Genomic DNA, 24,136 nt, shown 5'->3' on the forward strand with positions numbered 1-24,136 from the left:
TGTAGTCTGTTTGTGTCTCCCTGAATCAACATTGTATATTGTGTATTGGCCAGGATCCAGAATCCCAGACAGAATCTGTGATTGGAGGGTCTAGACCCTTTAAGTATGGGCTGAGGGAATCTGTGATTAGAGGAACAGTTCCACCTCTCCTGTGCTACCTGCTCCTCCAATCGTAACTTCGGTCAGTGGAAGAAGAATTTCAGCTTGTCCCCACCTGCCACCAGGCTGCATCTCTGTGGTCAGTTTCCATTATCAGTTTAACTGTCAATTGATATTTTTAAGAAGCTGATGGGAGTTGTGACCGGGAAAGCCCTGTTGGAGGGCTTTGTGTTTTGTTGGACAGCTTTAGGCAAACCGGTTGGTTCCAGGTTTTGCCTTTTAAAAAGTTGCTACTTTTGTTTGCTCCCTCATGAAATCTTACTGCTGGTCACTACCCTGTGGTTCCACTGGCCCTGTTTAGATTTGTGGTTAACAACTCGCTTGAGTTTAATGTGGAATGCTACCACAAACTAAAGATCTACTCAGATTGCTGACATGGCAGACATAAAGCCTCGGTTTCCCAAAACACACTACTTTTAAAGTGTGGTCACTGTTGCACTGTACAAATTATGACAGCCCATTTTACACAGCAAGATCCCCCAAAAAACCCAATGGCGAGATACTGAGTAAATAGTCAGTTGTGACGATTGTGTTTGAGACACCATGTTGACCAGGATACTGAGGCAAATTATCCAGTTCCCCTTTATGGGATCTTTTACACCCATCCTGTAAGGTTAAAAAAATCTGCTCTGAAAGATGGCACCTCCAACACTACAGCACTCCTTCAGTCCTGCAATAAATGGGTGTCTAATCCAAAATGGTTATCTTGACTTTTGATGGTTTGAATTTGTTTCTCTATGACCCAAATATGAGGAGGGGTTCCCCTTGTCCTTCCGCTCTGTCTAAAAAAAAAGTCTGTTCCTTAAATCTTCTGACATAATGCTTGGAGATGCAAGTGAGTAAGAACGGTTCAACAAAGTATTGACAGAAACACAAATCAAAACAGTAACAATTCATATAATTTTATTAAACCTCATAATTTATCAAATGCTAGTTACATAGATAGCAGCCAGCTGCCACTCTCACCCTAAATCTTTGCCAGTCTCAATCTGTCAGTCGATACTGGATATTGCCCTCTCGATTACACTGTGTTCTTACATTAAAGTGCATAGTAAAACTTGACTTCACCAGCCAATTCTTGCAACATTCTGGCTGTTGTAAACAAGTATCAGACTCACCTGCCTTCCACTGGCTTAATTTGAATTTGGTCTTAAATTGTAAGCTTTTCATAAGCGCTGCCCAAAATTCATGTTCAGCAATGCTATGATATTATTTAAGGCACAGAAAATAGAAAATCAATAAGAAGAACAGTATCTGTTTCTGTAACAAAGTCACAATAGTTTGTTCCAAATGTTTTTGGGGTGCTGTCATGTAAAGCCATTTTTGGAAAGTGTCAAGGACCAGGAAATAATCTATTTCTGGCTTGATTAGTATTGACACTGAAATGGCTGATATTGATTGACATTTTCCAATGATATGCTTCCCTGACCAAACCAGTTTCTGACACTATTAAGTCTTTGATCTTCTGCTGGAACACAGATTTCCTGAATTATCCAGAAATTAGCAACTGCAAACTTAAAAAAGGAAAAGAAAAACTCTCTCAAAACTTCACTAAAACGTAAAAGTGCATTTTTTTTTTAAAAGTCTTTAGATTTCCACTTGTGTTTGTAAAAGCGAATATGAAATTGAATGCTATAAGTTATAATAAAAATTTGATTCATTTTGGTCCATACGTTGGCCAGCAGATACATAATAAGCACAGGACAGGAGTCAAGCCTTGTTAATGCAAATTTTCCTTCAATGTTCGTATCAGTTGGCACAATTGTCTCTTTGGTGCTTTTTGGTTCCGTATTGGGGGTGCACCATTATTTCTGAAATGTTGCCCCAAAGATGTCTTCGTGATATCGCTTCTGGTTCTGTTAAGTAAAGAAGAAATTGACGTCAATGTAGAGAAAATGTAGAACAATTATGTGTAATAATGTGTAAGCAGCTTACATCACACCCTATGCTGTAAAAGTCCCTTTACAACCATCTGCACTGACAGTTCTTCCTTCCTGTATACCCTGTATACCCATGTAATCTTGTTCTATGCATAATGAAGTCCATGCAACTGTCTTATCATCATGTTTTCTGGCTTCTATTTCTTGGTATCCAAACACTTTCTTGCTCATCAGTTCCTAAGCTTCTTGGACCTTGGTGACTGGGCCATGAGCTACAGGGGAAGGCATGTGTGTCCTTATCGGACAAAGGTAAGCTTTTCTGTGCATTTTGCAATTGCTGACTTTGCAGTTTCAGATAGTAATGTGAGTTTTGTTCCTGTCAGACAGAAGAGTAACCAAAATCAAAAGCTTCTGGGACATCTACAGCAAGTTATGGTATTGAATATGAGCAAGGAATGGACTAAAGGAGAGATTACTCACCTTCAGCTTTGTGAGGAATTCCTCAGCATCCTCAATGCTCATGCCACCCTGCTTAGCAATGATGCCTTTCAGAGTTTCAGTGACATCCTGTGCCATCTTGATTTCACCACAGATGTAGATGTGCCCGTTCCCTTCATGCAGTATGTTGTAGACTTCAGAGGCCAGTTGCTCCCGAAGAATATCTTGTACGTATGTCTGGTGGAACGGAAGCAGACAGCAGAATGTAAGGATACATTGATGTGGCAGTACTGTGCAGTGAAGCTAACACCTTACAAGACCATAAGATGTGGGATCAGGAGTAGGCCATTTGGCCCATTGAGGCGAAAGTGAGGACTGCAGATTCTGGGAGATCAGAGTCAAGATTACAGTGGTGCTGGAAAAGCACAGCAGGTCAGGCAGCATCCGACAAGCATTCCTGATGAAGGGCTCCTGCCTGAAATGTCGATGCTGCCTGACTTTCTGTGCTTTTCCAGACCACTCTAATCTAGACTTATTCAGCCCATTGAGTCCACAAAGCCATCATAGCTGATCAACTTATGTTTACATATAACCTCACTCGACCTCAGAATTTCAGAAATAGAAGCAGGACCATACGGTTTCTCAAGTCTACCCTACCATTCAGTGAGACTGTGACTGATCTTTTACCTCAGCTCCACTTCCTCTTCCTAGCCCTCGGTTTACTTAGTGATCAAAAAAATCTATTGATCACAGTCTGAAATATACTTGGCAATGGGTCATCCACAGCCCATTGGGGTCGAGAATTTGAAAGATACCATTGCAGCCAGCGAATGACTTTTGAAGTACTGTCACTGTTGTTTTGTAGGCAAATGAGATCGCCAACGTGTGCACAGCAAAATTTCGCACACAGCTATGAGATGAATGACCGATGAATCTCTTTGCACTATTTCTGGTTGAATGATAAATGTCACTCACAAAAAATAGGAATATTCTCCTGCTTTTCTTTACAATGCTGGTGTTAAAATACTTTACGATTAAAAATTACTTTTTTCTCCACACTTTTGAAGTACTGTCACTGTTGTTTTGTAGGCAAATGAGATCGCCAACGTGGCAATGCCAATGATAATTTCTGACCTCCATATAACTTCGCCAAGCTGGATAACTAATTGGGTCCCATTCCAGCCGGTCAGTGTGGCTCAGTAACAGGGCACAGAACCAGATGGGAGCCCACAACTAGTTTGAAAACATATTTGTACTCCTGACTGGAAAGTGGTTTAAGTTACCTTTTGTTTGCCTGGCTCTCTGGAGTAAGCTGTGTAAACACCCTTCAAGATGCCTTTATCTTTAAGTGCAAGGGTTTCTTCTTTGTAAATATGATCCAGCTCTGAGTTCCGACAGCCAAACACCAAAGTCATGGGACCAGCTTTAATTCCTAAATGCCACAAGACAGACCAATGGTGAGTTTCATGGAAGAGTAGCTTCGTCTAATACCCACCCAATAAAGACATTTGAGAATAAGAGACATAGTGTAGTTTAAACATCAATGAATCACTGAGACAAGTGTTAGCCATGGTCATTGTTACTGCTGGAAAGATGTGAATGGCTCAGCCTGAAATTGTACGGTGTGGTCTTTGAGTATTAGTTCCTTAATGCTTAGGGAATGTCCTAACAAAATATAAGGAGTAATAGATAGCTAATTAAATAGTCAGCTGAAATCTGGGAAATGCTCTCATTTCCTCATTCTCTTTCATCGCTATTACCTTCAAATAGTTATGCAATTCTTCCTTTTCTAGATAGAGTGGCTCAGTGGTTAGCACTGCTGTCTCACAGCACCAAGGACCTGGGTTTGATTCCGGCCTCGGGCAACTGTCTGTGTGGAGTTTGCACATTCTCCCAGTGTCTGTGTGGGTTTCCTCCGGGTGCTCCGGTTTCCTCCCACAATCCAAAGATGTGCAGGTTAGGTGAATTGGCCATGCTAAATTTCCTGTAGTGTCAAGGGTGACTATAAGGTAGGAGAATGGTCTGGGTTGCTTACTCTTCGGAGGGTCGGTGTGAACTTGTTGGGCTGAAGGGCCTGTTTCCATACTGTAGGGAATCTAATCATAGGACTAAGAAACATCGTCATCTACTGATCAGAAGTTGTTCGTGGGTGAGGCAGCAATTAGCTGTCCTGAGGCTTGCTCTTTGTGAATTTGGTGAAAGGGACTGTGCTCCAACTACGTGTTGCCTAGTGCAGCCCAGGATGTAGAAATCTGAGGCAAGGACATTAGGAAATTGAACATACCTCGTTTCTCAGAGTCATACTGTCGCTGTTGCCAGAAGCTTCGATATGGAGCAATTCCTGTTCCTGGGCCAACCAGAATGCAGGGCTTTGATTGGTTCTTTGGCAGGTGGAATCCCGCGGTGCTGAAATTGTGACATGACATCGATATTAATTTTGAGCCATTTAGGCACAGACATGGCTGTAGCAGATGAAGAGCGTGCAAGGTATAAATTCAAAGGGTGGGATCAAGGTGACCTACCTGCGCACGTAACATGGAACCAGTTCATCCTTTCCCAGTGTGTTGAACCAGGTGCTGCAGACGCCATGGTGCATAGGGCCTTCGCCATCTACATATAAAGAAAACCATTAGTTCCCAGTTTTCACATTTCAGTAAATTATCCATAACCCATTCAGAATAGGTCTAGCACAATAACCCAGTCAGAACATCGATACAGCATTACAGCTCTTTCAAACATATGTGAATGTACACTAATGTTTCATTGATGACCAATGTATAGGTTTGATCTTATTGAAACTAAGTTAACTTTGATCCTATGCAGAGTTGACTTGCCTGAATGGCCGGGCTATTTATCCACATTCCTCAGTGGGGTGGAAACAGCTCTGTAAAGTACTATACCATGGAAACAAATTTGTTCCCCACCCTGCCAAGAACTCCTTGTTAGAAGTTTGATCCTAAGGTTTGATCAATAGATACTTTCTTATTTAACAGTACATTCTAACATCCTGGCTGGCCCACTAGCCCTGTCCCTTTTAAAGCAAATAGATTGTCCAGTTGCAATCTGACTGTGTTACCTCTAGTCCTGTAGTTGACCACAGCGACTGTCAGATGGATTTCTCCTGGGTTCATATCTAAGGATGAACTGATGGAGTAATATCTGGGCTTCAGCAGCATGAGTTGTGTGAGGAGGAACAAGGCAGGACATTGGATGGACTGAAATTCCTCCAGGACTTCCAGGATGTTGGGATTGTTAAAAGATTTCCATTTCTCATACTCCTGGGAATTCTGCGGAGTGACAAAAAAACGGGATTCAATATTAAACATTGGCTGATCCACAACATTTGCCTGCACATAGTGAACCTCTAATTGCTCCTTTCTCCAAGTTTAGACTCTTGAAAAATATATCTAATAATATGGCCCAAGGAAATTTCACATCATTTGAGCTCATTAGACCCTCCTTTATCAATGTATGATCATTCACCCACCTATCCCTGCCTTCTTCCTCATTTTGTCTCTTTCCAAATATAATTCTAATTGTTCTGGTTTAAAATTCCACGGTACTAAAGTGTGAAACCAAATTCTATCCCAGTTAGACGGTAGTGTGGTGATAGAGAAAAGGAAAAAATAACCAGGAGATGTAGAGTCTCCTCAGTTTAGGGCACTGACTCTGTGCTGGCTGGTGCTACAGTCAGTGTGTTACTGTTGGTACTGAGGAGGAGAAGAGTTTCATTGTCTTTCTCCCCACCTTGTTCAGGGAAGATATTTGTTTCTTTTCTGTTTAGGTTTCTTTATTGTTTGTTTGTGTTTGTTTTTTCTTCTGAAGAACAAAATAAAAACAAATCCAACAAATTTGTGAATTGGAGCCAGAAATAATTGTGGTTAATTTTAACCAAATTTGCTGGGTAGGCATCTAAGAGGATTATGTGGAATGCTGTTTTTCAACCTCACTCCTCCCCACTTTATCCAAAATCCCCTTTCAGTGGAAAATTAAATCAGTTGGTCTGTAACGTCAACACTGCATCCACCCCAGTCAGGCTCTTGATGGGTGGGTTATATTAGAATAACTAGGAGAAAGTAAGGACTGCAGATGCTGGAGATCAGAGTCGAGAGTGTGGTGCTGGAAAAGCACAGCAGCATCCGAGGAGCAGGAGAATTGACGTTTTGGGCATAAGCCCTTCTTCATATTAGAATTGCCCCCAGTTAGGACAAGTACTCTAGGAGTGTCAAAAACCCCAGCAGGTTCACTAATGTCCTTCAGAGTGTAGCCTACTGCACCAGCCTAGTCTACCTAAATATGGCACACACTGGGCAATTTTTCTTACCGCTGTGCGTGAATTCTTGTTGTGCTCAAATATGCTGTTGAACTTTGTATTATAATAGTGCTTCAAAAGATAGGATGTAAAACAGCATGGTGGATCTATGGTCTGAATTTAAAACGGACACTCTCCATGAGGTTGGTAACTATAGGCCCATGCTTACCTGGCTCAGTTCTAGCAGTCGATTCTTCTCTGACTCGTCTGTCGCTAACTGGGCGAACTTCTTCAGGAGCTGAGGGCCGGGTGGGGTGGTGATGTCCAGAAAGTGGGTGAAAGCCTGCGAGAGACTGCAAGCCGGTAATCTCTCGTCCACCTTCCAGTCTGTGGGAAAGCAGAGAACATCCTGTCAGTTAAGACCCAGGACAGGGACGGACCTGAATTGTGCTGACTCGTTTTCAGGATTGCAGGGAGGATTTCAAAAACCGAAGGGGCAACAGATTGAAACTTCCATGTGACCACGTGGATGGGACACTGGAGGGTGTCAGCACCTTTAGCAGTCTCACGGAGAGAATTGGAGATTTGAATAATTTGTTTGAAAGGAGTCCTGATTTAACCTGCATTGTGACCAAAGGTGAAGATTGCATCAGTTCTGTCCAACAGCAGAGGCATAGATATTTTTTAGAATCATAGAATCCCTACAGTGTGGAAACAGGCCCTATGGCCCAACAAGTCCACACCTATCCTCTGAAGAGTATCCCACCCAGACCCATTCCCCTACCGTATTACTTTACATTTCCCCTGACTAATGCACCTAACCCACACATCCCTGGACACTACGGGCAATTTCCCATGGCTAATCCACCTAACCTGTACATCTTTGGACTGTGGGAGGAAACCGGAGCACTAGGATGAACCCCACGCAGATACAGGGAGAATGTGCAAACTCCACACAGACAGTCGCACGAGGGTGGATCGAACCTGGATCTCCGGCGCTCTGAGGCAGCAGTTCTAACCACTCAGCCACCGTGCCACCCGAAAGCAATCTCAAGTGGGGTCTTTCCGTTCTATCAGTTTAAGCCACTGAAGAGAACTAGGAAGGGAAGTCAGATACTTCAAAAGTGCTACTTACCCTTGATGCTATTGCCATTGTTAACCTCCACTTGGATACACTGGTGAGAACTCGGTGTCTCTTTGAGCCTTTTGATCAATGCACTGACGAGAGCTTCTTGATTCTGAGGGAAAACTCCAATGTGTTCCCCAGGCAGGTACTGGAGCTCCTTGGTGTCTGTGCAGGATAGTTCGACCAGAATAGTGGATCGGCTATAACCAGAGAGATTCACGTTAACCATGTGATCACAAAGAGTTTGAAGAGATTTGCAAATAAAGACTTAGCTATTAATTTAAAAAAAGAAGAACTTTTAAAAGGCCAGCAGACCTGGACTTGGAGCTCTGCAGATCCTTCTTCTGCTTGAACTTCATCGGCAGAATTTTCTTTCCTTGCATTTTGGAAAGAGCTGAGATAATGAGAACATCAATTATTATTATTAGTCTGTCTGTTGAATGGTAACTTGTAAGTTTAAAATGACCCCCCTAAGCAATGAGAGGTTGGCTGGGTAGCCATTGCAGCACAAAGTGTGGAAGTGAATGGTTACCTGCACACAGGTCCAGAGGCCTTGTCTCTGTTGCGAATCTGTAGCGGCTGGGATCCCACACGTCACTCTTGGTTGCTGATTTGAATTGACCCAGCTCCACCTTCCCACGCACGTGGAAGGCTTTACAGGCCGTCTGTTTCGAAAAAGCACAAAGAACAAAACCATTCTTTAAAATGTCGTACACATTGCAGTAGTTTTGCAGGGTTCTACAGGATTTCTCCATGAATGTGACTGATATCGGAGTTTTTTTCCGTATAGCACAAAGTGTTTTAAATCACATTTTCCAATCGGTGTTTACAGTGACACAGAATAAGATGCTTTCTCAGAATGGGGGAAGTGAACAGGATATTTGGCGATGTGACTGAATTTGAAATCCAGAGAATGGGAGCACAAGGGGAGCTGGACAATTTGTATTCGGTTTCCAGACTTCAGTAAAATTAACCGTATAAATGTCAGGTTGTCTTAAAAACCCCAACTGTTCTTCTAATGTCCTTTATGATAGGAGAGCTGTTGACCTCACCGAGACTGGCTTATTTGTGGCTCCAATGTAGTTGACGCTTAACTGCTCTCTGAAATGGCCAAGCAAGTCAGGGTGACCCATCACCTTCTCAGGGCAACTGCAAATGGACTATAAATGCTAACCTTTGCAAGTGACATTGACATCACACAGATTGGACAAAATAAAGAAACACATTGACAGTCACCCCAAGCCATTCTTGACCTTGAAGGTGTTTGTTTCAGTTATAGGAATAGGCTTATTCCTCCTTATGCTCAGCTATATACAGGAGATTTTAAACAGGAACAGGGGCACATAACGAGGGTGCAACAGGGCTATCATCTCAGAGCGTTCAGTGACAGTGGCTGCAAGTGTCCTGAAATGTATTAAAATGATTTTCAAAGATTCTCTCCTTTCTCAGGTAGCCTGTGTCAGTTAGCCCTTCCCACCCTCTCTGCATCAAAACAGGGAAACAGGGAAACTTGAGACTTCCACTACTTGGCATAAGGGCACCACTACGTCAGCTGCAGATGTAGAAAGCCATATTGGAAAGAGGTAATCCCTGTGGCAAGCCAAATGCAGCCTACCTTGAAAGTGGTGATGGCCCAGTCGACAAAGGATTCCTCCTGGCCACCGAGTTCATCGCCTTCTCCTGTCAGGGCCAACTGAGTTGCCCCGAGCTGTGCCAGCTTCTTATCGAGGGTGTGGGCGAATGCACAGAACTGTGGGTACATGCGGGAGCCAAGTCCAAAGATGGCATAGCTGCAGAGAAGATGCATAAGAAGCCAAATTAACTTTTAGTTCAGATGAACCAGACCCTTTCTCAAATATAAAGCTACCTATTTTATAAGTTACAGCTACCCCCACACCCTTTAGCATGTGCCACATAAACTAAATCACTTGAGCTTCCAGCAGAGAAACAATTTAACTGTATATATTTTTATGCTACTCTTAACCTGCCTATGCTGTGGCAGCCAAGATAGTCTTGGTGGGTCTCTTAGTTTTATTATCCATCCTGATGTTTTATTATCTTCTAACAAGCAACAAATGTAACTTGCCATGTGAGGAAATCACCTCATAATTAGCGTCTCATAATGAGGGGCAGATCAGGGCTACACTAAGGATCCAGTAGTGGGGCTGCCCATCCCAAACTCTTTCTAACAATGCATTATCCCAAATTCCAGCACATTTAGGAACAGATGAAATACACTTTAACAGGTTTCAAACTACAGCGAATTTGATGTGTTAATGTTAATTGTTAATATAAACGGACAAGACTAAGGTCAAATGGAATTTTTCTTAGTTGGCAGTATATTTAATTGGTGGCTGCGTGTATGTATTTAGCAACTTTCACAACCTCAGGGCAACTGCAGGTCTTTCACTAACCCAGAAATTCCTTTGAGATGTGCAATCCTAGCTGTTGTGCAGTCAATTTATATGCAGCAAGCTCTCACAGAACAGCGATACAGTATGTGAGCAGATGACAGGACAAATGTTGTCTATGATTTTGGGACATTTCTAACTTCAAGACTTGACCTGCAAGGAGTTAGCCTAGATTAGCTATGAAGGCTATGAAATCTCCTGATTTTACAATGGCTAGAACACCTAAGCAACCACAGCTTTTGCAAATATTAGGTACAACTACAAAATTGAGGGTATGACACCAAGTGAAATACATGCTTACCTGAATTTATATGGTTTCAATGGCTTCTTTGTAAACAAGGATTTCTTAAACACCTGTAACAAAAAAATGCACCCCATTTTTAATGGAAGAAATTGACTTTGCACCATTCAGAAAGGACTGTCTTAAAAAGAGAAATTATAACATTTCCCCCTGAATTTCTTTACTACAATTCACTTGCTATTTGGTCGAACCCTATTTTTGATATATTTCCTGGTGTACATATCAGCCTTTTCTAATCTTTTCAGACCCCTCCTTCCCAAAGTTTTTTATCCTATTCAGAAAGATGATTGCCCATTCTCAAAATAATTTCTCACCTGTCCAGCCCACTCAGAGTCCCTTTTTGCTCAATTCTCCTGATAGTGAAGTATTTTAATCATTAAAGCTTTACCTCCTGAATCCATGGTCCTGATCCTAGCTCCTGTCTTTACAATTGTTCTGTATCCAGACTGACATTCGCGTTAGTAATTATGTCCCCATAACCCACTGCAAACTTTGATTACAACTCATATCGTTTATTCAAAGCCTGGGATAGGATATATTAATTTAGTTCAACTTAACCAAACCTGCTCCCATTGTGCGAGGCATTGCTAAGAGATTTGCTTCTTCCAAAAACATGCTGCTCACCTCTCCATTTCCTGGTGAATCTCCATTTCCAAAGGTACTTGTCACCACCAAGACCAGTGACTCCTGACTCAGGTCATTCAGATCATAGTCATCCATGCAGACAACCTGATAACAAAGAACATCACAACCAAACAACCATTAGGACCACATTGAATGAATAGATGGCTTTACAATGAGGCAAAAGTGAGGACTGCAGATGCTGGAGATTCAAGTCAAGAACAGAGTGGTGCTGAAAAAGCACAGCAGGTCCGAAACGTCGATTTTCCTGCTCCTTGGATGCTGCCTGACCTGCTGTGCTTTTCCAGCACCACTCTAATCTTGGCTTTACAATAAGGCAGTTCTTCAAACTATCTTACAATGGAATGTGTAAAAGAGTTCTCACAGTTCTGTAAATGTAACAGTGATATGATTGAAGTGAATAGGGTAAGGAATATTTTCCTCAGTTTTCTGCCCTACATTAAAAGGTCAGAGATTGTGCACGGAGGGTTAAATTCCCTCCATTCTGCCTCAGTTTCAGAAGGGCATTTCCATGTGTGTACATTGGTTATAGAGTCATACAGCACGGAAACAGACCCTTCAGTCCAACCCCTCCATGCCGACCAGATATCCCAACCCAATCTAGTTCCATCTGCCAGCACCTGGCTCATATCCCTCCAAACCCTTCCTATTCATATACCCATCCAAATGCCTCTTAAATGTTGCAATTGTACCAGCCTCCACCACATCCTCTGACAGCTCATTCCATACACGTGCCACCCTCTATGTGAAAAAGTTGCCCTTTAGTCTCTTTTATATTTTTCCCCTCTCACCCTAAACCTTTGCCCTCTAGTTCTGGACTCCCCGACCCCAGGGAAAAGACTTTGTCTACTTACCTTATTCATGCCCCTCGTGATTTATGCACGTTACAACAGAGATTACGCTTAAACTCATTGGCTGTAAAGTACATGGGGAAACCCTGATGTTGTGAATGGTGCTACATAAATGCAACTCTGTCATTCTTTCCTTTTGTTTACCTTGACGTTGAAGGCGCCATTGAACAAGGTGCGCAGCTTTTTGGCAAAGGTTTCGGACTTTCCGGTTTCTGTTGCGTACAGGATTGTAGCCTTTGTCCTTTTCATCATGGTCTTTCGCATCAGAACAGAGCTGAACAGCGCCGCCCTGGAAGGAAAGCAACATTATTTAATCCTTACAAAATGGCTCATACCTCTAAATGTGCTGAAATCGCTTCAATTCTGCTGCAAGTGTATTTAAGAGGTTTGCAAAGACAACACCAAATGAAAAAGAGGTGTTACAGAATCTTTGGGCTTTAGAAGTTTGTAAAAGAGGTGGAAGGTTGAAGGGCAGATAGAGGCAAGTTTGAGGTCTCAGGAATGAATACATTTTGACAAAATATTATGCAGGGAGCTTTGATTGAAACACAGACTGGGCAAAGGAAAGCTGGGGAGAATTCATTTGAAGAAAACTGAATATTTTGGATGAACTTACATTGCTAGATGTTTGAATTTGATCTCATTTTTCTTTGGTCTCTTGCTTTCATCATGCCAGATGTGTGTCTTCCATGCATCAACCTGTGATTGGAGGACATTGACTGGTGGTTAGGTTAAGTGATACGGTCTCAAATCTGAACGTTTCAGTGTCCCCGCAATTCACAGATATGGACAAAGACCAGAGCGACCCCCCCCCCCCCCCCATGTTTACTCCAACTTTCAGTAGGATCGCGGCTAATTTTTAATTTCAACTCTGCTTTCCCACCGCATCCCAGTAGCCCTTAATCCCTTTTGTGTCCAAAAGTAAGACAATCTTAGTCTTAAAAGAAGTCTTAATATATGAGCATCCACCAGAGTGTGGATTGAATTAATTTTTAATGATCGCGTTGAAAACCTTGAATTATCGCACAACAGTGCTCCAATCCCGGATCCAGTGTGCACTGACATACCATTTCTGTCAGGAGTGATGATTGAGAGTAAGAATCTCAGCTTATTGCTTTCCTCCTTAACCTGCAGACATCAACTCCATGGTAGTTTTCCTACCAGCACCACAGATGGACCACTGACACAGGATAAGGAATGCTGGAAATTCACTGTTTCATTGGCTGTATTTTGCAAAACCATTCGCCAACACTTCACAATTTACCCTTCACAGTTTAGGATGCCTGGTTGGTATGGATGGGTTGGGCCAAACAGCCTGTTTCTGTGCAGCATACCTCAATGACTCGATGACACTTGGGGCCCTAACCTTTGATTTGTATCACATGGAGGGAGTTACCTGATAATAAAAGAAGGGGCTGAGGATGTAGTTCAGAATCTCCTGATGGAACACTCGAGTGATGCTTCCAGAGATGGGTGGGACAAGCCAGACCCAGTCCCCGGGGCAGCCTCCTCGGAGCCGGAACTCATTCTCCATGTGCTTCATGAAGGACTCTGCAGCCGTGTGGTGGTCCATAATCGTCACATTCTTTTTCTGGAAGAAGAAAATTGCACCTTGCTCAAAATGCATTCTAGTGAATGAATGGAAAATCTGATGGCACCTGACAAACCTACAGGTGAAGTTGATGTACCGATACCAAATCCCGGGAGCTATCCTTAAGATGATGTGACTTATTTTGTACACTAATTCCCAGAGCACTGAAGGGTTACTATGTGAATTGGTCAATAGTGGTTTGGCGAAATTTGCTTCATCTACTTTCATGATATAAAGCGTCACCTCTGAAGACAAATGTCAAACACTCTGGGTTGTGTGATATTGGGGTAAGGGAAAAAGTAGGAATTTAGCACTGTTCTTTTGAAAAGTTCATGCTTTTGCAGGGAATCATGGATTCCTTCTCCTCCACTCACAGTGTCTGTGCTGTCAATCACTGTGTAATTGGTTATCCCCATTTCCATGGGCCTCCTCTAGTATTTTCCACCAGAAATACTGTTGCCAAATTTTTCTCAATCTGGACCTTCAGTCAGGAGAACATAGTGGAATGTACCCAAAAGAAATGATCTGACTTCTAACTTTAAGTCAATTTTACTTTTGGTTCAGCCTCAGTGAAATAGAAATCCCATTAAAAGTTGAAATGCTCATGAATTATATTAAATTAATAGCATTGATGCGAATTGGTGAAAAGCCTTCTAATATTCTAACAGGCTATTGAATCATTTCATTAATAGGACAGCAGTCTGGATAGAGTGTTTTGAATGTGATAATTTTGCTTGTATCTGAAATGGCTACCTGCTGGTTTCTAAAATAAAAATGTCTTGAAGTTCACCATGTTTATTCTCTTCTCACCTGGAAGCTGTGGAGCACAGCAACGTTGATCTCCACCAATGCTTGGTCTTTCCACAGAGATGCCAGATTGTTTGTTTCTAATCCCATCCTCTTTCCAATATCCTGTTTTCCAACAAAAAGGAATTATTTTGATCAAATGTTAAAAAAAAGAACCCCACAAATACTTTAACTTTTTACATTGATTGCTAACCAATGTGCAAAGACGTCATATTTACTCATGTATTTTAAGAGCCTTTGCTAACTGTTGCTGACAACTTTGCGTGTGAACACTAACTTCTTACTCAGTTGTAAGGCATTTTGTCTGCATCTCTAAAGACTTCTTTCCTGCTGAGCTCCACATTTGCATTCTCTCTGCATTTTTACTCTACTGCAGTCAAAATAGAGTATTTCCTGCTGTCTCAAAATGATGTGACTCTCTCTCACACTTTCTTTCTTTCTCAAGAAGTTTTGAAAACTTAAGCCAGACTTAATCTGACCTTTAATGAATCTCATCTTGTTTCATACTGATTTTAACTTTGCTGAAATCCTTTACTTTGAGCCGTGAACAGAGATTTGCCAATTAGTAGTGTAATTCAATCCTTTCTTTGGAAACTGTAGGAGGAAGCTCTGTATTCAGTTGCTGACTGGTGTACTAGCGACTGTCAGAGGCCTTTGTTTACAACTTGTACTGTTTCCTATAATACAGAGATCTTGATTTTAGACAGGCTATAGTCGGTGCACAAGGGAAATAGCTCAATAATGATGAGTTATTTCTCAACTGTTCCACTTCAAGCTTCTTTATCATATACAACCATGTAGCAGTTTACAGAAATAGAACCAGGAAAAGTACATCTGGCGGGATTGACGATCAGAAAATATTCTTGTGTGGCTGATGGATCAAAGCTGGCCTTACCTCTAGTACGTTGTATCGCTGAACATCACAGAAGTCTCGAACACCAATCTCAGAGCTCATATACCAGCCATTGAAAGGGCAACCAGGAAACTCCAGACCTCCAACTTCGAGCAGCATATTGGCCACAGCAGGCAGAACATACCACCTGAGACCCATTTCCTTAAACCAATCAAACCTGCAGGTAACAACAGAAGTATTAGTTACATGACTCAATGCATTGTAGAATATTAAACCATGGTAGATGGACATATGTAGATGGATTGGAATTATAAATCTGGTATTGATAAATGATTGGAAGTTTGAACTTACTTTGGATGCTCAATTTCTACTTCAAGGATGAGCTCTGGTGGAAATTCAAATATTTCTGGATCCTGACCATTGGCCTGAATGACTAAAGGAAGCACATCAAAGCGTCCAAAGCGGGGGGTCCAGCCAAGGTCAATGCACACCTGAAAATAACACAGATACAACTCTTTTTTTGAATACTAAGCATGATCTTACGGTAGCCTTCAAAGAGCACTTGAGCATAGCTACATAACAATTACGTTATACATCTGGCCTATTAGAAATCACTCTTTCATTATAGGTAAACAGCCACAATGGATGGTAAAGGCTGAGAAAAAAAACTTGGGTATCAACCAAGAGAGATTAAGGATGGGTAAGTGGAGTTGAGTTATAGATCAGCCATAAACTAACTGAACAGAAGGACAGTGTTGAGGGCTGAATGGCCTACTAAGAAAATGGAAAATAAAGCAATAGTGGTATGGAGAACAATAAAAAGCAGACACTGTTTAGTGTTGCCTAGGGGATTGTACAGCATTCAATGGGGAAATCCTGTCAATATGAATACTTGCAGAATGAACATATGAATCATAGAATGCTGTAGCATCAAAGAAGGCCATTTGGCCCATTGTGCCTGTACCTCCTTTTTGAAGGAACCAGACAATTCATCCAACATTCTTGAACTTTTGCTATAGCCAGACTTCATTTTAAGTATTTATTTAATTCCCCTCTTTCAATTAGTTCTAGGGATTCCAATGGTAATTTTAATGAGAACATAGCAATATTTGAATGTTAGGAAAAATAAATGATCTAATGAAGCCTGACATTTTTTTTGATAGAGCTGAACTCCTTCTGTTCATTTACATTATCTCCTGCACTCTCACTACAAGAGGATCTTGTTGCCCCATGTTGTTTATTTGTCTATTCCCCAAAATTACTTCACAACTAAAGTGTCCGTTGTATACAAATCTCTGTCCTAATCTTTCCTTATTTCTAACATCTTCAGCTTTAACTTATGTCTGCACCCCCATTCCATTTGAAAAGAGAATGCTTAGTCTGACCTCCCCCATCACCCCTCCACTTCTTATAAATTAGATTAGTTCCTATTGATTGGAAACTCTAGTGATCATCACTTGCTATTGGATTCATAAATCAATAGGAACAGATTTTGAAGGGTTGAAGGTGACTCTAAGTTCCCTTGACCAACTGTGAGGAATGCGTGGCCTTCTTAGCAATTTGCAGCAGTGACAGAAAGATAACTTCATCCATTGGATATAATGCCAGATACGCAAAGAGCTTCATAGCTTACCTGTGTGAATGCAACTCCAGCTGGATCTCCAATGATAGAGCCATCAGGCAACTGGTACCCTGCATAACGGACCATCTGGCTGTTCCATATTCTGAAGTCATGTTTTCCGTCAGTCCTTTGAGGGAAGACGGTGATGGTGGATCTGCAGAATAAAATTATCCAGTGAATGAAAAAGAACATAACTTTTTTTTTCTATCTTACCACAATAAGCACATTTTAATTGTCCTGCATTGCCTGTACAGCACTTTGGGACGTACTTTAAGGCTCTATACAAACTTGTTCTTTTCTTGTGATTATTACTGAGATTTGGTATTCTTGCATTGCTGTTCTGATGTTTGCAAGATGGAAAGCTCTTGACAACAAGTCTCTTTTTTTTTAATATTATTCAAATTCTGTGCCATAGGGCAGCGATTAATAATGTGTGTGTTAGATCCCCAGCATTAGCAGTGCCATCTTAAGGATAACATTAGGTGTTCTAAAGAATTGTGATGAGAATGTTTCCTGGCTCCTACCTTAAATTTCCATCATTGGTTGCATACTTTATGTGGGTGCACATGTGTTCAAACATCTCCTTCGCAGTGGTGCATTTCCGAGCGTCAAACACCTGCAGAGACACAGACGTAGATATCAGATGTTGGTGGGTTCATTCGCCAGTCCGAAGGGGAAAAGAAATGAAAAGCTATGGGAGTAACAGTGAGAAAGAGAAGGCTACCTACATGGAGGTTAGACCATTGGATACGGCCAATGCACCGAGGGGCATTGCGCCAGGCTTGCTTGGATGCGAACACCAGCTCCTCATAGGTCAGATCGTATGTGCCTGTCTCCGTGATGCTTTTGGTAACCTCCTCGATTCGGGTCAGGTGTTCCTCGGTTCTGGGGCTAGGAGTGGGAAGAGGAAGAGCAGTGTGATTAACCCAGAGACTTAGCCCAATCCCAACACTTATAGTAACATGTCATCGAACCACGCAATGTGCTTTTGATCCGATTAGCAAGTTTCTGGAACATAATTACGTGGTCTTTTCTTGTCAAGTGAATTTAAAATCTCCAGGTAGATAAGAAAAATTCCTTTGTAGTTTGGTCAAATTCTAACTGAAGCAGGGCAGGCTCCACAGAATGGAGTTTGAGTGCCCTGTTATTTTTCTTTTAAGAATCCCGACAGTGTGGGCACAGGCCCTTTGGCCCAACAAGCCCTCCAAAGAGTAATCTACTAGACCGATTCCCCTACCCTATTACTCTACATTTCCCCTAACTAATGCACCTAACCTACACATCTCTGAACACTGGGCAATTTAGCATGGCCAAATCACCAAACCTGCACTTCTTTGGAGTGTGGGAGGAAACCGGAGCACCCAGAGGAAACCCATGCAGACACGGGAAGAATGTGCAAACTCCACACAGACAGACAGTCACCTGAGGCTGGAATTGAACCCAGGTCCCTGGTGCTGTGAGGTAGCAGTGCTAACCACTGAGCCACCGTGCCACCCTACTACCTGTACATAGTAGCATGGGGTCCCAGCCCTGTAAGACCCCATCGATCAGGGGAAATCAGAAGAGAAATTACCAGTATCCAGGAGAGAGGTGACTCCATGCACTGAGAATATGCTCTACTTACCTTTTGAAGGATTCATAATATTGCTTGATGAAGTCAATAGCCTGAGGCAGGATTTCCTCTGGTGGTACGGGCTTATCTCGGGTTTGTCTGGTCATGGCTTTCGGAGTCATTACAGAGCCTTTGCAGGTGGAAGATTGGCATGGCATGTTCTAAAGCAGACAGTGAGGGAAAGAGGTGGGTTCACATCAGATTCATGCAAACAAAATCTTTTCAAATATTGTCATTTAGTTCTACCTTTCTCATCTCAAACAGGGATTAGGACCAGTTATTTGTTTTTGGGTAGAATTGATCTTTAATGCATGTAAAAATAATGTTACTTCCAATTGACAATGGACTGTCCCATGGATGAAGATGAGCAGGTACTTATATGGAATGAGCTGCCAGAGGAAGTGGTGGAGGCTGGTACAATTGCAACATTTAAAAGAATGGGTATATGAATAGGAAGGGTTTGGAGGGATATGGGCCGGGTGCTGGCAGGTGGGACTAGATTGGATTAGGATATCTGGTTGGCATGGACGGGTTGTACCGAAGGGTCTGCTTCCGTGCTGTACATCTCTATTAATCTATCTGTAGTCTCCCCACTGTACTTTTCAAACACAACAGATGGAGGACACTGGCTGTGTCGACAATGTCCAACTGGGTGAAGGAGGTTTTGAACAATTCCTACCTTGACTGCTTTCTGATGCAGGGTATCCTGCAGGATGCTCCCATTCTCCATGTTGGTCAGTTTCACAAACTTTGGGGCATAAGGACAACGCATGGGTCCTTTCATGGGAAGCGGCTATTGACAAATAACAGACAAAAATACAGTCAGTTGGTGTAAATAATCAAGAGTACAGCATCAACACTTAATTTAGGAAGCAGGACATTTAATATTACGATAATTAGAAAGTAATTGATTTAAAATATATATCCTTTCTATATAAAAGCACGAGACTATTCTAAATAAATAAATTTGTAACATAAAAAATATCTAAATTCGCTCGTACAGTTTGCCCCTATCTCATCGTCAGTTCTCGCAGTACTGATAACAGATAGTTTTAAAGGAATCGCATTGCATTAACACGGGGATTGAATTACGAATTCGTTCCCGGGTTTCCGGATCTCGCCCCTGCAGTTTGCTTTGAAAGTTATACTGAGTCGAGGTCCCCGAATTGGAAAAGTCTAAAATAAGAATCGCTGCAGAATTGAAGCAGTCATACTGGGCTCGAAACGTGAACTCTGTCTCCACTGACACTACCAGACCTGTGGAGGTTCCCCAGCAATTTCTATTCTTTGTTTCAGATTTCCAATATCCGTAAATTTTTTTTTGTCTATTATAGTCTGGAATGCGAACCAATTACGTGTATTGTGAAAATTTGTAGGAAATCTCTTCGGTTTCATGAACTCACGTCCAAAAGCGTCAGGGCTAAGTAACAATAATCTAGTCAGTGCAGAAACACATCTTAAAATGTGGTCTATTTTCAAAGTTACCTTCCTCTAAAACTCCTAGCTTCTAATGAGTTGGGTTCGGATGCTCTCACTTATCGTTCCAATTAGTCAGAGGTTTCGTACGAATTAGGTCACATTTAAAGTGAGTCCGATTTGGACGCTATTTGCGAACGAAATTCCTGCTTTGATGTAGGAATCCACTCACCTCAGAGCCTGCGCTGTCGGTCTTAAAGTTCGGAATGTGCCCATTCATAAGGCTGGAGGGAGAATCAGGTGACATCGTTAACTCAGACCGCACTGTCTGAACACACTACTTTCTATCAAAATGTATTTTTTTATATTTAAAAAAGCAAAGAACAACTGAGCCATCTAAGTTCATCTGACCGACGCCTGTTCGCTTTAACTTAAAGGGGATACAATGAATTGCTTTAAACAGAGAGAAATGATTCGTTAAAATATCGCTTTTTAGTTTACATTCGATCCACCAGGTGGTTTCCTAAGGTTTGAGTCGCTATTTTACCAAATAATTCGATAAACAAAATAAACTACAGCTGCTCGGAGAAACCCTTTAACGTGGGTCCATCCCCATTCGCTCCCAGCATTTGTTTTCACAAAATGCATTTTCACAAATGCCAACACTAAACAAAATAAACAAAGTTAAAAATCACACAACAGTTTGAATTGGAAGCACTAGCTTTCTGAGCGCTGCTCCTTCACCAGGTGGTTGTCGAGGTGACAAGTGCAAGTGCTGTGTGATTTATAACTTTGTACACCCCAGTCCAACACCGGCATCTAGGAGAAAGTGAGAACTGCAGATCAGAGCTGAAAATGTGATGCTGGAAAAGCGCAGCAGGTCAGGCAGCATCCAAGGAACAGGAGAATCGACGTTTCGGGCATGAGCCCTTCTTCAGGAATGTCCTGAAGGGCTCATGCCTGAAACGTCGATTCCCCTGCCCCTTGGATGCTGCCTGACCTGCTGCGCTTTTCCAGCAACACATTTTCAGCTCTGATCTCCAAATCAAAATAAACAAAGGAGGGAAACTGATGCTGGAATAATTAGAACGGTTTAAATGTTTATTTCTGGGTATAAAACATGCTAAATGTATAAAAACTATAACATAAAAAGAATCAAATCTCTCGCCTCCTTCCTCATTAATGCCTGCAAGTCACATTTATAACAAATTAACAGATCGTTTGAACAGTAATTTGTCAGGCTGTACGGAGGGGGACTGTCTTTACAAATTGAACTTCAGTTTCCTGAAGCAGGTTGGCATGACTGTTATCAAGTTGAATTTAAAACTGTACCTTTTCTCTTTGCTGGTGTCGATTTCATTATTGTTCAGGTCCGCTGCTGGTTTCGGCCCGGGTTCATATTTGCCCCTGTACCTGGGTCTTTGCAGGAAGCTCCAAGGACACAGCATCTTGCTTCGATGTCTCCTTTACTCTGTTTCAGCGATGAGCGGAAAGAAGTTTTTTTTTTGTTGTTTGTTTGCTGATATCCTCCTCTCCTTGAACGAACGAGCAACGAAAGGTCCGACAACGACAAAGCGGTTATCTTGCACCGGGAAAGTTGCGGTTTTACAGCTCAGTGTTGGTGTCACTGACTCCAACTGTACGGAGCTCGGCGCTGGAGGTGCCTTATTTATACTTCAAGCGTCTCAAGAGTGACACCTTCCTTATGCAAAACATGCTCAAACCCGAGCACTGCAATTCAGGAAACCCCCTCTCCCCCCCAGCTTTCTTTCCGAGCTTCCTGGCTGAAAACGTCAGACCGTCACCGATTGCAACAGTGACCGCGTCACGACAATATTTCCATGCATGCGAATCACTGGGACCTTCCCCTAGCTCCGCCCGTCTCAGCAGACCTCCCTCTCCTCCCCTCGGGCACTCGTGTTTTCCTTCAAACAAATTTGCTTTTCTCGGAAGATCCATCAGATTTCGAAGCCTCTTAACTCAAGACTCTAACCTGATTCCTATTTAATTGTGACCTGAGTGGACAACTCTCCATTTACTGATTCTGCCAGGGCACAGGGAGGGTGGTACATTCTGAGGGAACTGACTGCTGAATTGAATTGATTGTCGCGTGTGCCGAGGCACAGTGAAAAGCTTTGAAGATGACCACCCTTGCCCCCTTCACCCACCCCGTGAACGCTGAAGACCTCCTGAAACCTATTTTGGAAGCCCCAGCAAGCGCTGGAGAAACTCAGAAATTGCTGGAAAAGCTCAGCAGGTCTGGCAGAGTCTGTGGAAATAAATCAAGAGTTGAAGGAATGACCTTTCCCCTGAGAATGCTTTTCCTGCAATTTCTGCTTTAGTTTCTGATATACAGCATCTGCAGCTCTTTAGAGAAACTCAGCAGGTCTGGCAGCATCTGTGGACAGAAAGCAGAGTCCATGCTTCCAGTCCTGCTGAGTTTCTCCAATGTTCTCTCTTATCATTTTGGATTTTCAGCATCTATTTAATTTTGCTGAGAAACCCCAGATGCCTGGTCAGCATTCAACATCCAATGAATGCCATCAAAAGCATTCTGTTTGTGGGATCTTGCTATGCACTCAGTGCTGACAGAGCAGCAGCCATACACCTTGAATGTGATTTCTTGTCACTGAGTTGCTCAGCAAGATGTGGGAGCATTGGCCACACAGATTCAAGTTCCCCTCCACTTGCCCACTGTGCGCATTGACTGATACCCAATTATAATTACAAACCAGCCACTTACAAAACTGTCCAACGTGGTGCTTTGCTGCACTCCACTTGACCTGTTGTTCTGGAAACACCTCACTGGAAATCTTCCCTTTAGCTGACAGCCAGATTCAGATCAGAAGCTTATTGTGTGTGTTAGTCATGATTTGCAAATCTATTGAGAAAGCAGCCTATATGCACCAGTGTAAAGAAAAATAAACACATTCACTGAAAATCGTAGTTTTACAATGAATTGATTTGAGGGCAACACTCTTGCAATGTTAAATCACTTAATAAACTAGGTAGTGTGTAAATCGATTTTTTTCTATTCATTCATGGGATGTGGGTGTCACTGGCTGGGCCAGCATTTATTGCCCATCCCTAATTGCCCAAAGGGCAGTTAAGAATCAACCACGCTGCTGTGGTGAAAACAACAAATGCTGGGGATCACAACGGGTCAGGCAGCATCCTTGGAGAGAGAGCAAGCCAACGTTTTGAGTCTGGATGACTCTTCATCAGAGCTGAAGTGAAGTGTGGAGGGACAGCATTTATGCTACAGTTTGAGGGTGGGAGCGGGTTAGTGGGAGTAGGGTGATGGTGGAGAAAGGGTGTTGATGGTTCAGATCATTGCTGTGGGTCTGGAGTCACACATGGATGGCAGTTTCCTTCCCTGAAGGACATTAGTGAACCAGATATTCATTGGCTAATTTTTGAAACAATAAACAGAATTTCCTCCTTGTCCCTATACACCCCCTTTCATTTCTGAAGGCTGAATGTGCACAAACACCACCCACCAGTGCCTTGCTCATTCTTATTCTTTAAGAGTGCCTTTGGACAATGAGCACAAAGTGTACTTTCTCCTGTATGTCCCAGCAACAACTCAGGGCGATTTCATTTCCCCTCACTTCCTACTCAGAATGACCACTCCAATCTTCTCTGGAGATCAGATACTTAAGGGAACCCAGGCTGATCTATGAGATGCATGGTCAGGTTTAATCCTGAGGAAAGGGAATGCAGGCACTGGAGAGTAAAGCACTGAATTAGGAGTCTGATTATTGCATGTTGCAATGAAGGAATGAGAATTGTTTGTTTCTCTGTGCACAGAACACTGGAGACTGTGATGGGCTGTACAAATCTTTTAAATACGGTTCAGGCAGAGGAGTAAGAGTGAATGGTGGGTAGTGCAGACCAAATGGCCCTAGCTTAATCCAAAAACACATTTAGTACTATAGTCCCACCATAGACATTTACCCATTGAGAAGCCCTTCTGTCCACTACTGATGCCATCTTGTCAATATTGCCCATGTCCCAGTGACCAGTTTGAAACTCTGCATTTTAGCAGTGCCTTAATGGAAAGAAACAGGAAAGTGGTGCAATATTTCATGTTGGTAACAGTTAAAGATGAATTGTTAACATTAAAGGGTGAATCTCCCTCTTTTGCTGGAAAGAGTTCAAAGTGAGGTACAACCA

General features: G+C 42.3%; 1 protein-coding gene across 1 annotated transcript; it reads right to left on the reverse strand.

Moving 5' to 3' along the window:
* Positions 1 to 1,045: 1,045 nt before the first annotated feature.
* On the reverse strand, positions 1,046 to 21,667 carry LOC122563948 (nitric oxide synthase, inducible-like). Its single transcript, XM_043718272.2, has 26 exons — positions 21,293 to 21,667; positions 20,193 to 20,244; positions 19,224 to 19,337; positions 18,557 to 18,705; positions 17,661 to 17,823; positions 17,457 to 17,548; positions 16,945 to 17,086; positions 15,663 to 15,802; positions 15,354 to 15,528; positions 14,462 to 14,563; positions 13,457 to 13,651; positions 12,677 to 12,759; positions 12,205 to 12,349; positions 11,192 to 11,296; positions 10,568 to 10,620; positions 9,471 to 9,645; positions 8,388 to 8,520; positions 8,171 to 8,249; positions 7,865 to 8,055; positions 6,959 to 7,116; positions 5,554 to 5,764; positions 5,000 to 5,087; positions 4,762 to 4,883; positions 3,761 to 3,909; positions 2,520 to 2,714; positions 1,046 to 2,015 (listed from the first exon to the last, which is right to left on the reverse strand). The coding sequence occupies exons 1-26, from the start codon at positions 21,406 to 21,408 to the stop codon at positions 1,965 to 1,967; spliced, it is 3,378 nt and encodes a 1,125-aa protein (XP_043574207.2). The 5' UTR covers positions 21,409 to 21,667; the 3' UTR covers positions 1,046 to 1,964.
* Between the last annotated feature and the right edge of the window lie 2,469 nt (positions 21,668 to 24,136).

The sequence above is a fragment of the Chiloscyllium plagiosum genome, unplaced genomic scaffold (genome assembly GCF_037043375.1).
Source record: "Chiloscyllium plagiosum isolate Xiang-an unplaced genomic scaffold, Cpla_swu_hap1 HiC_scaffold_31, whole genome shotgun sequence".
Classification (NCBI taxonomy): Eukaryota; Metazoa; Chordata; class Chondrichthyes; order Orectolobiformes; family Hemiscylliidae; genus Chiloscyllium; species Chiloscyllium plagiosum.